Source organism: Saccostrea cucullata, unplaced genomic scaffold, assembly GCF_032062105.1.
Source record: "Saccostrea cucullata isolate Sc308-1 unplaced genomic scaffold, CSIRO_AGI_Scuc_v1 ctg6611, whole genome shotgun sequence".
Lineage (NCBI taxonomy): Eukaryota > Metazoa > Mollusca > Bivalvia > Ostreida > Ostreidae > Saccostrea > Saccostrea cuccullata.
In genome coordinates, this window is record NW_026941430.1 from 20,785 (window position 1) to 33,697 (window position 12,913).

The 12,913-nt window shown below is 31.7% G+C and overlaps 1 protein-coding gene and 2 long non-coding RNA genes across 3 annotated transcripts; all 3 read right to left on the reverse strand.

Moving 5' to 3' along the window:
- Positions 1-4,682: 4,682 nt before the first annotated feature.
- LOC134257812 (uncharacterized) lies at positions 4,683-7,247 on the reverse strand. Its single transcript, XR_009990005.1, has 3 exons — positions 7,153-7,247; positions 4,861-4,931; positions 4,683-4,705 (listed from the first exon to the last, which is right to left on the reverse strand). It is a non-coding gene; the product is annotated as an uncharacterized LOC134257812 (long non-coding RNA).
- A 190-nt stretch (positions 7,248-7,437) lies between these two features.
- Positions 7,438-9,842, reverse strand: LOC134257814 (uncharacterized; the record flags this gene model as incomplete). The annotated part of the gene is made up of 7 exons (XM_062740412.1): positions 9,728-9,842; positions 8,931-9,067; positions 8,595-8,681; positions 8,341-8,433; positions 8,143-8,256; positions 7,743-7,944; positions 7,438-7,586 (listed from the first exon to the last, which is right to left on the reverse strand). Coding segments are annotated over exons 1-7 (897 nt in total), but the record flags the coding sequence as incomplete, so codon positions are not given.
- A 492-nt stretch (positions 9,843-10,334) lies between these two features.
- LOC134257811 (uncharacterized) lies at positions 10,335-11,261 on the reverse strand. Its single transcript, XR_009990004.1, has 2 exons — positions 11,095-11,261; positions 10,335-10,581 (listed from the first exon to the last, which is right to left on the reverse strand). It is a non-coding gene; the product is annotated as an uncharacterized LOC134257811 (long non-coding RNA).
- Positions 11,262-12,913: the final 1,652 nt, after the last annotated feature.

Genomic DNA, 12,913 nt, shown 5'->3' on the forward strand with positions numbered 1-12,913 from the left:
GCTCTTTGCATAAAAAAACGTCATTTTTCAACCCCATTTGACCCCCAGGGCAAAATCAAAATTCCGAAACCTTACTGCACATCTACATGACACCACCGATCATCTCCTAAAAGGTGATTATACTGCTGAGTAAAATGTAGAAGGAGTTCAGGGAAGACGGGACTTTTTGCATAAAAAACGTCATTTTTCGACCCCCATTTGACCCCCCGGGGCAAAATCAAAATTCCGAAACTTTACTTCACATGTACATGACACCACCAACCATCTCCAAAAGGATGATTAAGCTACTGTGTAAAATGTAGGAGGATTTAAGGCAAGAAAAGTGTTACGGACGGACGGACGGACGGACATAAGTAAGAAAGTGCGGGTATAACTTAGAAGTAGTCTATTGAAACTTATATGCCTTCTGTAATGGATGAAAAAGCCTTCTGCGTTTGTCGACACCCTTTTCCTTTCATTCTCTCTGATGCATCCAATATGAATAGATTGCTTGCTCCAGGACCTTTTGTTTGTTTTCTTTTGCGATCTTCATAAAAATATATTCAAAATAAATCAAAACTATATCCAATTAGATTTAACAGAAATAAAATTAATTTTATAATTTTATCGTTTTACCAACGAAGACATATCATTGAGCTTTATTCTATGCTTAAAAATGCAGTAAATTTTGTATTTTTGAATAATACAATAAACTCTATGACCATGTAATGTGACAAACTTAAAACTATTTTTGAACCTTGAAAAGTAAGGTTCAATACCGTAGTTAAAATCAAATTGAAATTTTTGCCATGACATTATATTATCCTCACAGGTTCATGAGTTAATATCCTAACCTGATCATGTCCTAAGCGCCATTTTGAATAACATGTCCTAGGGTCGTGACCTCAGTGTAAAAGAAAACATTATATGGTCCAAAAATATTCCGAATCGCATAAGGAGCTTCTATTGAGGTAATGTAAACAATGCAAATAGTAGCACCAATACACATAAGACAAGCCATAAGGAAAATTATTTAAGACTTTATTTCTAACACGTGCGGTTAAAGAGAATTTATGCTAAATGAGGTAATTTTTTGTTTCAGACCATATCTGTTTTAAATACTTTAATCGTCATCAGCAGTTGTAAAATATTATGAAAGCAACCCAAATGAAAATAAATTTTGCGAGATGCTCGAGGAAAATAAAGGGGCATGACTCTCGGACCATTACGGCCTCCATTAGGGCCTCCAACAATACATGCATGTACAGTGTATATAACAAGATAAGAGAAGACCAAAAAAAAAAAAATCCGAGTAAACAATTGTGAATTTGATGTAAAATATTAATCACAATTGAATAGCTTTTCACTAGAGTATAGGATCACTTACGCTCCTTAGATTCTCTACTTAATCTTCTTGCCAAAGAATGTTCCTCAATACGACCGGCCATGGAAAAATGTGTCTTCACTTATTCATCGGAACAGTAATTGTAACCATTTTATTCGCTTTATTTGTAAAAGCTTCAAGTCTCTTTATATTTGCTTCAATTTGGTTATGATGAAAATATTTCCTTGTGAGTCCCAAGCTATAAACAGGAAATATAGAAAGGAATACACATATATATATTCAGCTGGATGACAAAAAAAGCATCTTTTATCAAAATGCATTGTGCATCTTGACTTTGATTTCATTCATTAAGCCGATATTCCAACCTTAGTGACTAATTATTAGTCCCAAGCTTTATATTTGCTCTTTGTAAGAAATAAATTTGATGTTATTTTGATAAGGAAGTGATTGTATTTTCATTAAAAGTTTTTGACAATGAAGGCTTTATAACATTAAAGGCACCAACACGCCGGGTTGGGCCAAAAAATACATGTATTAATTGAAGCAATTTAATGAAAATTGTACGTTAAAAATATTTTTACACTTTTATTTGATACTGACACTGCTTTAATACAGATGAACACATATATATAATTTTAATCTTTTTATCTATCAAGAGAATTTAGCTTCCAAAAATGTATTTTTATTATAAGAAATGTGCGGGAGATTTTTGTCATAATGTTTCATGTATCGTCATATAAAAGTCACAGTTAATTGAAATACAACAAATGTATCCAAATAATATGAATTAAAACATCAAATCACATTATATTACAGATTTAATTATTTTCTTAGAATTTAAAACCGTGAGGAATAAGACATGATGTCTTTAAAACAGAGTTCCAAACAAATGAAATTTCACATATTTATCAAATTTAATGGTTTTACATTTTACATTAAGTGTTGATGTTAAATTTCATAGAAATAATCTGAACAAGACCGATGACGTTTTCTATGGGTTTTTAATGACCCTCGAATCTTATAAGAAGCAAGGCAGTGTAGTTTAAATTTATTCACATTGTATGTCTACAACATATATCAAGGACAACAATATTCATAGCAAACTGAAGTTTTTTTTAATCTTATTCATATATATAACTGTTATTGATTTGGAAAGAGTGTCTATTTGTTTCCTCTTTTGAAATATAATCCTGCATCTATGGAAATGAAAAATACGACCTGTTTACATTTTCGGTTAAGAAACAAAGGCCCATTGGCCTTATAGGTCACCTGAGCATCATGCAACAACTTTCAAGTGATTGAATTTGGTTCATGTTTTAAGCTAGATATTATATCATTCACAATTTTGAAAGAGGCACCATTGCTAAAAATAATTATACACTTAGCATTTGTTTAGTTTGTTTACTAAATACCCATAAGCAAAGTTGAAAATGTCAACTAATCAGTAATATTCAGCTATAAACAGGAGTGCTCCTACCACACATGAACCCCTGACCCTAGGTCTATACATTGCAAATTTTTGAAAAGGCACACTTGCTTATCAAAAATGTTTGATTAATACCAAGGAGCAGGTTTCAAACAATTTATTTTCAGTATATAAGTAGAGACCCCCCCCTCTTTGGTATCCCTGACCCAGGGGCCTTGAAATTCACAATTCTTGATTAAGAGCCCTTTCACATCATAACTTTATAAATAGTTTATCTGCTTATTACCCAGGAGTAGAGAAAAAGAGTTTCATAGATGTAATGTATTTTCATTTGACAATCATTATAGAGTCACACCCTAACACCATAACCCCTGAACATGGGAACATAAAATTCACAATTTTGGTAGAAGTATTCTTGCTCATCATAACTATGTCCTTAAAAAGTTAAAAAAATACTCAGATCCAGAGGAGAATCTTTTAATAAAATAAATACATGTTCACTGTTAAATCAATAGAGCCCCGCCTTAACACCAGAACCACTGACCCTGGGGCCATAAAATTCACAATTTTGGTAGCAGCAAAAAGCTATGTACTTGGTTAGTTTATTTAATACATAGGAGCAGAGAAGAAGATTTTCAAAGATTTAATGCATTTCACTATATAATCAATAGAGGCCCGTCCTAACACCATAACCCCTGACCCTTGGGCCATAAGATTCATAATTTATTTAGAGACACTCTTTCATCATAACTATGTACTTTATTAGTTTAAAATACTCAGGAACAGAGAAGAATATTTTTGAAGAAATAATGCATTTTCACTATATAATCAATGAGTCCCGTTAGCACAAGAACCTCCAATCTTGGGGCCATGAATTTCACAATTTCGGTAGAGGACTCAATGCTGATTACAATCATACCAACAGTTTGACTGCTTCATGTCCAAAGTAAAGAAGAAGATTTTTGAAGATTGCACTAATTTTATGGTTTTTGCCCCACACATATATCAAGGACGTCGAAATTTACAATTTTTGTTTCCCTTCACAAAAAGATTCTATATGCAAAAATTGGTTGAAATTGGTTCATCGGTTTCAAAGATGAAGTTGAAAATTTTAAATGTTACTGCACGACGCCTACAATTTCTTTCCGAAAAACGGATAGAAATATAACCCTGAGATTACTCAGGTGAAAATAAAGATAATAAAGCATGCTGGGGCTAAAATACGTTTCCGGATAAAAACAATAATCGCCATAATAAAATATTGCTGTGGCGTTTATCAATAACATATTCAGGATCATATAATCAATATCTATTGATTATAATGTATTTCTAAAATATGATTTATTTCTTTAAACGTACTAAACAGTAAAAATGACTTACAAACGTCCATTGAGGTTAAAGACAACAGATGATTCAGGTCTTCTTCTGTAACAGTCTTCTATTTTATTGTTTATTTCATCACTGTATTCGTTCCATTTTCCAGAAGAATCTTTCCACTGCCATCGTCTATTAGGGGTGTGTCCTTTTAAACCTTTTTCACGACTCTCATATCTTCTCGATATCTTAATTTCATTTTTAGAGCTGCATTCTGCTTTTGAATGGTTTTCACTGTCTTTCAGTGAAAAAGGCATCCAATTATAATCCCATTTAGTTTTTTTGTTTCTTCTTTATCATATTTTGTTAAAAATAAAACCAATTCTTGTAATTTGACAACATCAAAAAATATAAAATATAACATAATTTTTTAACTTTTTTTTATTATTTCACTCAAGGAACCATATATACGTACTTTCTTAATATGAATACCAGGTGAAAACGCATGCTTTGTTTTTATTATTTCTCGATAAATTCCGTCAAATAATTGCTGAGTTTAAAGAATTACTGTTATTATTCACCTTCAAAACGATTAGAATTTTTCAACTGGTGCTGAGAGAAGACACGACTCAAATGGATCACTGCAAGAGAATCAGAACAACCTAAAACACTTTATTTCATTCATAGTTTTCAACAAATTATTAATTTTCGAAAGTTACATTTTATCTTTTTATTGACTGCTTGATTAAGCAGCTGAGTTAGGTTTTTTAAATGATAATGTAACACAACATTTTACCACAGCTGCACATCATGCTTGCTTTCGTATCCATATCTGTAGTTACTTCGATTGCCATTGGGCCATTTTACCTAAATATTAATTGGACTGCATTTATGTTTCTCCACAATTAAAATTTGAGTATATACTATAGAGAAACCTTTGACTATTTTTTTTTTGAAATAGCTTAGTTTTATAAAAGTTGTCTCAAATAAATACATGTAAGGAAAGAGAGGAAATAAAATATATTTATAAGTTTTATTTGAAATATTTTTGTTAATAATGTATCATGAAGTTGAATGCTGTCTGACAATTTTCATCGCTGTTAAGTCATTATTTGCAATGATTTTTGGTGTGTCTCAAATAATAATAATAATAAGATTGGAAATGTAAACATTTAGTAAACTCCCATGTCTGCGCGTTGAGAGCTCTGTGTTTTGTTTGCGTCAGATTTATTTTGCTTTTACAATGGACTATTGAGCTTGATAACTGTTCATGTGTGTTAAAAATAAAAAAAATTATTAATTAAATTAATTTTATACTTAGTAAGTGACATTTTCATTCTAGCTATATTTTTTGAGATCCCAATGCAACATACAATGTGTTAAAATTACTACTGATATGCAAGACAAGATTCTTTTATATTGATGATAATTACAATATAAATTAAGCAAAGTGTTACAAAAATGATGGAAGGTTAATTTGAGCCTCTATTTAAGGCAAATTGAATGAATATATAAACTTGAAATGTTTTTTTTTTCAAAAATGTTCACCTGTTAATAAAAATTAATTAATAAACATCATTTACACATAAACTTCCTCATTATAGTTTTAGTGTGCTGTCGAAATTCAAGATCATAAATACCATATATAAATGGATTGGACAAATGATTTAAGATATACATCCGTCTAAGGGTGACGCAAATTTCAAAAAGTGGACTCGAGAGTCCTTCCCAGAAACCAGGGTTATAGGTCTCAATCATTATAAGTATCCACGAAGGAAGATAAGAGATGATGGCCGTGAAGGAAATGACCATAAACATAACAGACAACCGCTTTCTGGAATCTTTCCGTGATTTCCCCATGTGTTTCCGTACTTCCGGCGACTCATTATCAATATCATCTTTCGTTGAGTTTGGCATGGAACACATTTCACTTGATTTGTGATCGGCGTCAAAATTTGTTGAGATAGAAGCAAATACAGTGTTTTGTTGCTGCTCATTGTCACATTTCTTTCGTTTGAAATTATTAATATTTACTCTTCTGAAAATCCTGTTAGCGATCAAGATGTACAGAATTGCGATGCAAAAAACGTTTATAAAAGATATTGCAGATATGCCCTGGTGTATCTTTAATCCTAAAGTAGGATTTTGAGATTTCTTATGACACACCTGTCCTGTTTCATTACCCGAGTATGGATCAGCCACATCAACAATGTCATAGACAATCATGCATGGAATGTTGAGCGAAAGACTGATGACAAAACAAGCAAACAGAGAAACCCTCAAATGAAAATGTGTCATTTGTCTTGAGAAGGGTGTACATATTTTTTGATACCTCTGGAGAGCAATCACGTTCAAAAGTACAAGCGAAAGACTACTCGCAACGTAGCTTCCATACATGAACAATTTGCATGTCCATTGTCCTGGAAATGTTGCATACATTGTATTTCGAATGAGATTGAACGATCCTGTAACGAGCAATCCAATCAAATCCACAAACGCTAGGGGTAGAACGAAATATCTTCCTTTACCATGCTTCCTAAATTTAAATGTATAAATGATAATGACTAGAAAATTTCCAGATACCCCAATGAGAAATCCAATCACGATCAGAATAGTATTAAATAGATATCTGTCGGACACGTTTTCGTTCCACTTCTTCAAAATATCAAGATGTTGGTGAAGAAACATCTCCGTAGATACCCCTTCCTGAATTTCCAATAACTTCTGTTTTATAATTGAAATGTTTGTTGTTTTATTATTCATGGTTTCTGATGTAAAAGATTCCTCTCTAAATGAACCTGTCGGTTTAACTTGACAAACATAATATTTTTCCGGCTTTTATCATTTTATTTACAGAAGGAAATGAACTTTATTATATTTCTGGAAATGCGAGGGAAAATTATACAGACGGAATGATTGCGGTGAATGCCTATTATATAATATTCAATATTATGAGATATGTACTTTTGTGAATAAGTGACCTTTCCACACAATATGGGTATTGTGTCTAATTTTCCCAAAACAAGCTCGGATTCTGGCTGGATATAATTCATTAATACTTGGTTGGCATAAAAATGTATATACGCACATAAACAACAGCATCCATTTCGACTCTATATACTGTTCCTACATTACCCTCGCCGCCATCTTGATCTCCCCATTTCCAATCAAGACCCTTTTTTCATTGAAGATTGAGATATACATACATTGACCTGTAGCTGATACATTTGTGAAACTTCTTTAAAATGTATTTTAAAATCATAAAAATAATGTTTAAAAGGAGGTTATTTATGGTTAAATTTTAAAAACATATTTTTTAAAAAAATTATCTAAAGGCAATTTATTTATTCAAATTATATTTATATGTACCTCTTGTAACTAAGCAACCAACAGCTATCAATTCATTTTCGAGAATTCTTGGTTCTTCGGAAGTAGCGATGTCATACTTTTCAACCATACCATCAAATCCGTACTGGTAACTCAACCGATCACCGTTGTCCCATTCCACTATAACCCAACCAACTAAACAAAACATTATTATAAACAGAAACTTATTCTCAAAAACTTTTAAAGTACTTATGAAATATCTGAACATGTTTTTAAATGAGACAAAGTAGACTTTATATTTTCTTTTAAATTGAATACATATCAACAAAGAAATTGATAGGATTTTCGTACAATTCTCTGAGTGCCCAATCACTGTTCCCGGTCCATTACTATCTTGATTTTTATAGGTCCAGTGTGGTACTCGTCTAACTCTTGTACCAATTTTAGGAAGATTTGAATAACGTTCAGTAAAGACATCTTCGTCAGGGTTTAGATCTTCTTCAGTGGGTAGTTTGTATGCATATAAACTATCAATTATATTGAAGACGTCCTCCTAATTTGAAATTAACAAATGATATAATTTTATTGACTTTTTGTTTAAGAATACAACTAATTTATTATTAATGCATGTAGATTTTGAATGAATGCATGAACAGTTATAGTGTTAAAAAACTAAAAGAGACTAATTTTTACTATAAAGTTATTAACTAAACAAATAATTTAACAATAATGATCAACAGTAGGTTTATACCAAATCATGTTCAGTGAATTCAGTTCCTACGCTGGAAAATCTTGCAATTCTTCCAATATCTTGACGTGTTATTTGACCATTTGGTTTTATATCCAAAACATGAGTAATCATTCTCTGAAATTACGAATTTAAATATCTTTTGAACTTGGAGCTATAAATCCTTTGAAAGAAACATTATTTGTCATCTATCTAGCTTACCATGTGTAGAGCCAACCTTCCACACTGACAGGAATCTTTATGATTTAAAAGCCTACCTCGCCTGCATAGCTGCACTAAGCCCTTTAAGAATTCCTAAAAAAAGGACCAAACTTGTTTTAAAATGAAAGCACCCATGAAACTTTTGATGGGGATGTTAGAATGATATGCAAGAAAAAAACTATCAGGAAAATATCAACGAAACTCAGAAACAGCGAAAAGGAGATAGAAATATAAAATTTTTAATTATGACGTACAACATTTGGATCAGGTCCAACTGGAATACATACAATAGGATTAATTTTTCCTATTGCTTTGATTAGTGATTGCAATCTCTCTATGGTCTAAAATCAGAAGAAAAACACTGTCTAAATTCTTAAAAGTTGTAATGGGTGTTGATCATGATGTTGACTGATTTTCATAAATCAGGCAACTTATAGTGAAACTAAATCTTACGAAAGTTGATAAATTATCTGTTTGATTTACACCAAGAAAATTTTGTTATGAAAAAACACATTACTTCATCATCCACCGTAATATAGCTGAAATATTGCGACTCGGTGTTATACAATAAACAATCAATCAATCATTACCCCGTCGTAAAACGATTCTTTGCTGAATCTGTCTATTTCAGGGCCCCCAATCTCAGCAGATGTTGACGGCCATCCATCCGAAATAATTATCAACCTTGCAGCTACTTTCAAGTTGTGTTTGAAGGCTGCAAAATGTCCTAGCAAAGGATTACACAAATTGTTAAATGCAGCAGATACGCTTTGAAATCTTCTAAATCTTTTTGAAATCTTAAAAAAAACAAACATAACTTATTCGCCGATTAAGGCATCTCTTAAATTTTCATCTTAAATTTTCCACTCTCAAATGAGGTATTACACTGTAGGTTCTTAACTATGTTTATAATTATATTTTTAATTATGGAAAACTATTTAAGATGGAAATGTATGCAAGTTTCCTTCTTTTATTCCATACAATGAAATATATGGATTATTTAGATAACGAGCTGTATTCAAGCACAAATGTCAATTATACAAAACTAACTGGTCGAGTTGAAGGCACAGTAAGTGGTTTTTTCTTGTCACGTATACGATTGTGGGCAAATTCTGCTTTATATGAAAACAAAAATATGTCAGCTTATCATGGGGCCCACTTCGTACCAAAGGGATTACTTATACATTGTTTGACGACCTTGTCTCCAAAAACCACATAGACATTGTGTAGGGATTTTTTGAAGCTGATCAATGTTGGCTAAATGTAGGAATTAAAGTTTCGAATCGCTTAAGAATAGTTTTATTTGGTATGCCTCTATATAAATGCACATCTTTTTGTGGTGTGTTTCCACAATTTAACATTATGAGACTAGATTGTAGGCTCTTACCTCCTCCATAAAGCAAACAGGACAAAGCCAAACGGATACCTGCTTCCAAAGGAGAACTGCCACTGCATTCCACATTAGCTAAAGTTTGAAAGGGAACTTTACAAAGCAAGAACATTGGCTTCAAATCATTTGTTAGTATGATTTATTTGATTTTGCATTAAACGAATATATGAATTATCAAACGCTTTTCAAATATAATCATGTAATAGTCATAAAATACCAAGACTTTGTTTAACAGATTCGTAGTCGTGAGAATAATAATGTAAGAACTTGACTTCCTCTCCGAATGCAATGACAGCAACATTTTCATCGTATGAATGAGCACTGAATTCTGTGAATTATAACAAAAAACATGCAAATGATGAAAGGACATTCTTAAATTGAAACCAAGTTTTCTTAATTTCAACTGTGCAGAAAAAGCATTCTGCAGTTAATTTATTCATTTGTAGCTGAAAATGATACGAGACTCTTAAAAGTTCTTTGAGTTGATTGATTGATTAATATGCAAAAAGATGCAGGGTATGAATATTTTGTCGCGTTGAAATATTCTGAATCTTCTTTTATTTGTCTTGAGGATCTTAAAAGAGTTCCAATTTCCTAATGTAACTTGTAAATGCATTTGTCTATTGAATATTTGTATGTGTTCTCTAGCATAAATGTTAAATTAGTGTTTAATAATAGTAATATGCATATACAAAATATGACATTTGTCTTGAAGTAATTGTTTTAACCATTAATAATGTCTGTAAAAGCCCTCTTAAGTTGATGGAAGCCTTCCCCTCCCATGCTGGCTGATGTATCCAATAGAAAGACGTTACATATTCCTATTCCATGCTGATGCGCCCGTTTCCGATCTGCAATTACAAATTGATATGGGAAGCAAAAGGGCCGAACTTAGCGTTAGAAAAAGCTTAGTGGAAAATAAAAAAAAAATTATTAGAATTAGTTCGATACAGTAAATCCAAGATAGTTGAACAGATGGTCCAGAAAACTTTCGGATACAAAACAAAGTTATAGTGTTAAGGAGTTGAGGAGTGGTAGATGTGAAAGCTAATCGCTATGAGCTTCGCCATAATTTCGACATTGCCAGAAAATTGTGCTGTTTACTTGACCATTCGAGCTATTTAATGTTTATGCTTTATATTATACATATCAAAATATTTCATATATTCCACGTTGAAATTGTATATTTCGCTTGAATTCTTTCTTTGAAAAATTCTTTATATTGTTGATGCTCTTGTGGTCGATTCGATATTTGCAGATAAATCTTAACATGAGTATAAATATGGATATCATATTACTATATCAGTATTAATACATGTAACATACTTCAGCAGAAATGCAAGTTTAAAGTAAACAAATCATACTTTCCTGGGCTTCATGTTTAGCAAGGGCATCCCACTGTTGTTGATCAAGCGATCTCTGCATTTTTTATCTTAAGATCCAGATGATTCAACCATATGGTCTTCAGATCTTAAATCAAGTATATATTCCTAAATATAATCTAGGAACCTAATAAATTCATTTCCCCTAGGATCAAATTCATTTTGTATGTGCAGAATAAAAATAAACTTCCGTCTTTTTTTAAAATGGCTTGACATGCGTGATAGAGTTCGTTTGTATATGAACCATTGCATTTTTAGATATCCGTTTGTGAAAGATGACCGAATTATGTATATATTTAATATTACGAATTTTGTTTCTTTGGTATTAATTTAATTAAGTGAGATGTACAATAACCCTGAAATTTGACAACATTTTTCTGTCACCGAAACATTGCTAGACCCTATTTGCTATTTTAAAAAAATTGGGAATCTGTAGTGTTTCAAAAAGCAGGTTGTTTGTTATTGTCCCATAAAGTAAATACCGAGATGTCAATCTTGTTTCATGGTTCAAAGTTGAAAACTTGGCCCTTTATTCGGCATTTACGCCTTTTGACTTGTATGGAACTGTTTCCTTTACAGCATCTACTGCAACATGGGACTCGATTTAAACGGTATCACCCAAAGGAACGATTTTCTATCAAACACTGGATTCAAACACATATCGTAACTAAGGTTCAACTCCTTACTTCCCGAGTGCATAGACGTGCGACATAAAAATAGAGAACTCAAGATAATGAAAATGGATGATTATGAACAATTCTGAATAGTACAAATGAATGATTTCCAAAAAAAACCAAACATATCTTTGTTATCTGTTTAATTTGTATTCAATCTTTTGAAATCGAACATTTTCGGTAAAACGTAAGCAAACACGATATTGATAAAACGATCGAGTCAATATATTGATACGAACACGAGCAAGCCATTGGCGTAAATTATTTAGAGTTCCGTTGTCATTCAACATTTAGAATTTTCCATTTAGCTTGTTAAATTCACAGAAATAATTTGTTAAATGTTTTGTAAAATATAAAATAGTAAACGACGTTAACGTTGAAATGCGTTATTATCTATATCTCATTTATTTTAAAATTGACTGAGTTCAATTTTTTGTGATATTCCTGTTTGTGTCTTTTAGTAGTTGAAAAAAATTAGTCCAAAGATGTTACATAAACTTGCAGACACTGCAAACATACATTAATAAAATTAATAATAGTTGGTCAATGCTACTTCTCTTTAATTTTGAATTAAAGTGACATGGCATGCAAACTGTTTCAGACTGAACAGATAAACATTCTGTAAATTAATCACTTCAATGAACATCATCTTTTGTACAAATATTCATTGTTGAGCTGTTATTGTCATATTTATTATATCAACACTTAAAAAAGCATAAAGTTTGCAGTGTTTAAAAGTTCTTAAACAGTACTTTCGACATTTGGAAGAAAAAGCCACGTTCTTATGAATTTCGTATGATAAATCAATACAATGTACTATATTATTTTTGGAATTATCCTGGTATAACCATTTTTAATACAGATAACAATTCTAAGGTAGTACATGTATATTTCGATTTTTAGCTCACCTCAGCTAAAAGCTCAAGTGAGCTTTTCCCATCATCTATCGCTCGTTGTCCGTCCGTCCGTTCGAAAACTTTTCACATTTTTCAACTACTTCTCAAGAACCACTGGGGCAATTTTTACCAACCAAACTTGGTACAAAGTAATCCTGGGGGAAGGAGAGTTTAAATTATTAAAATAATGGGTCAAGTCCCCTTCCAAGAGGATATTATCAAGAAAAGACA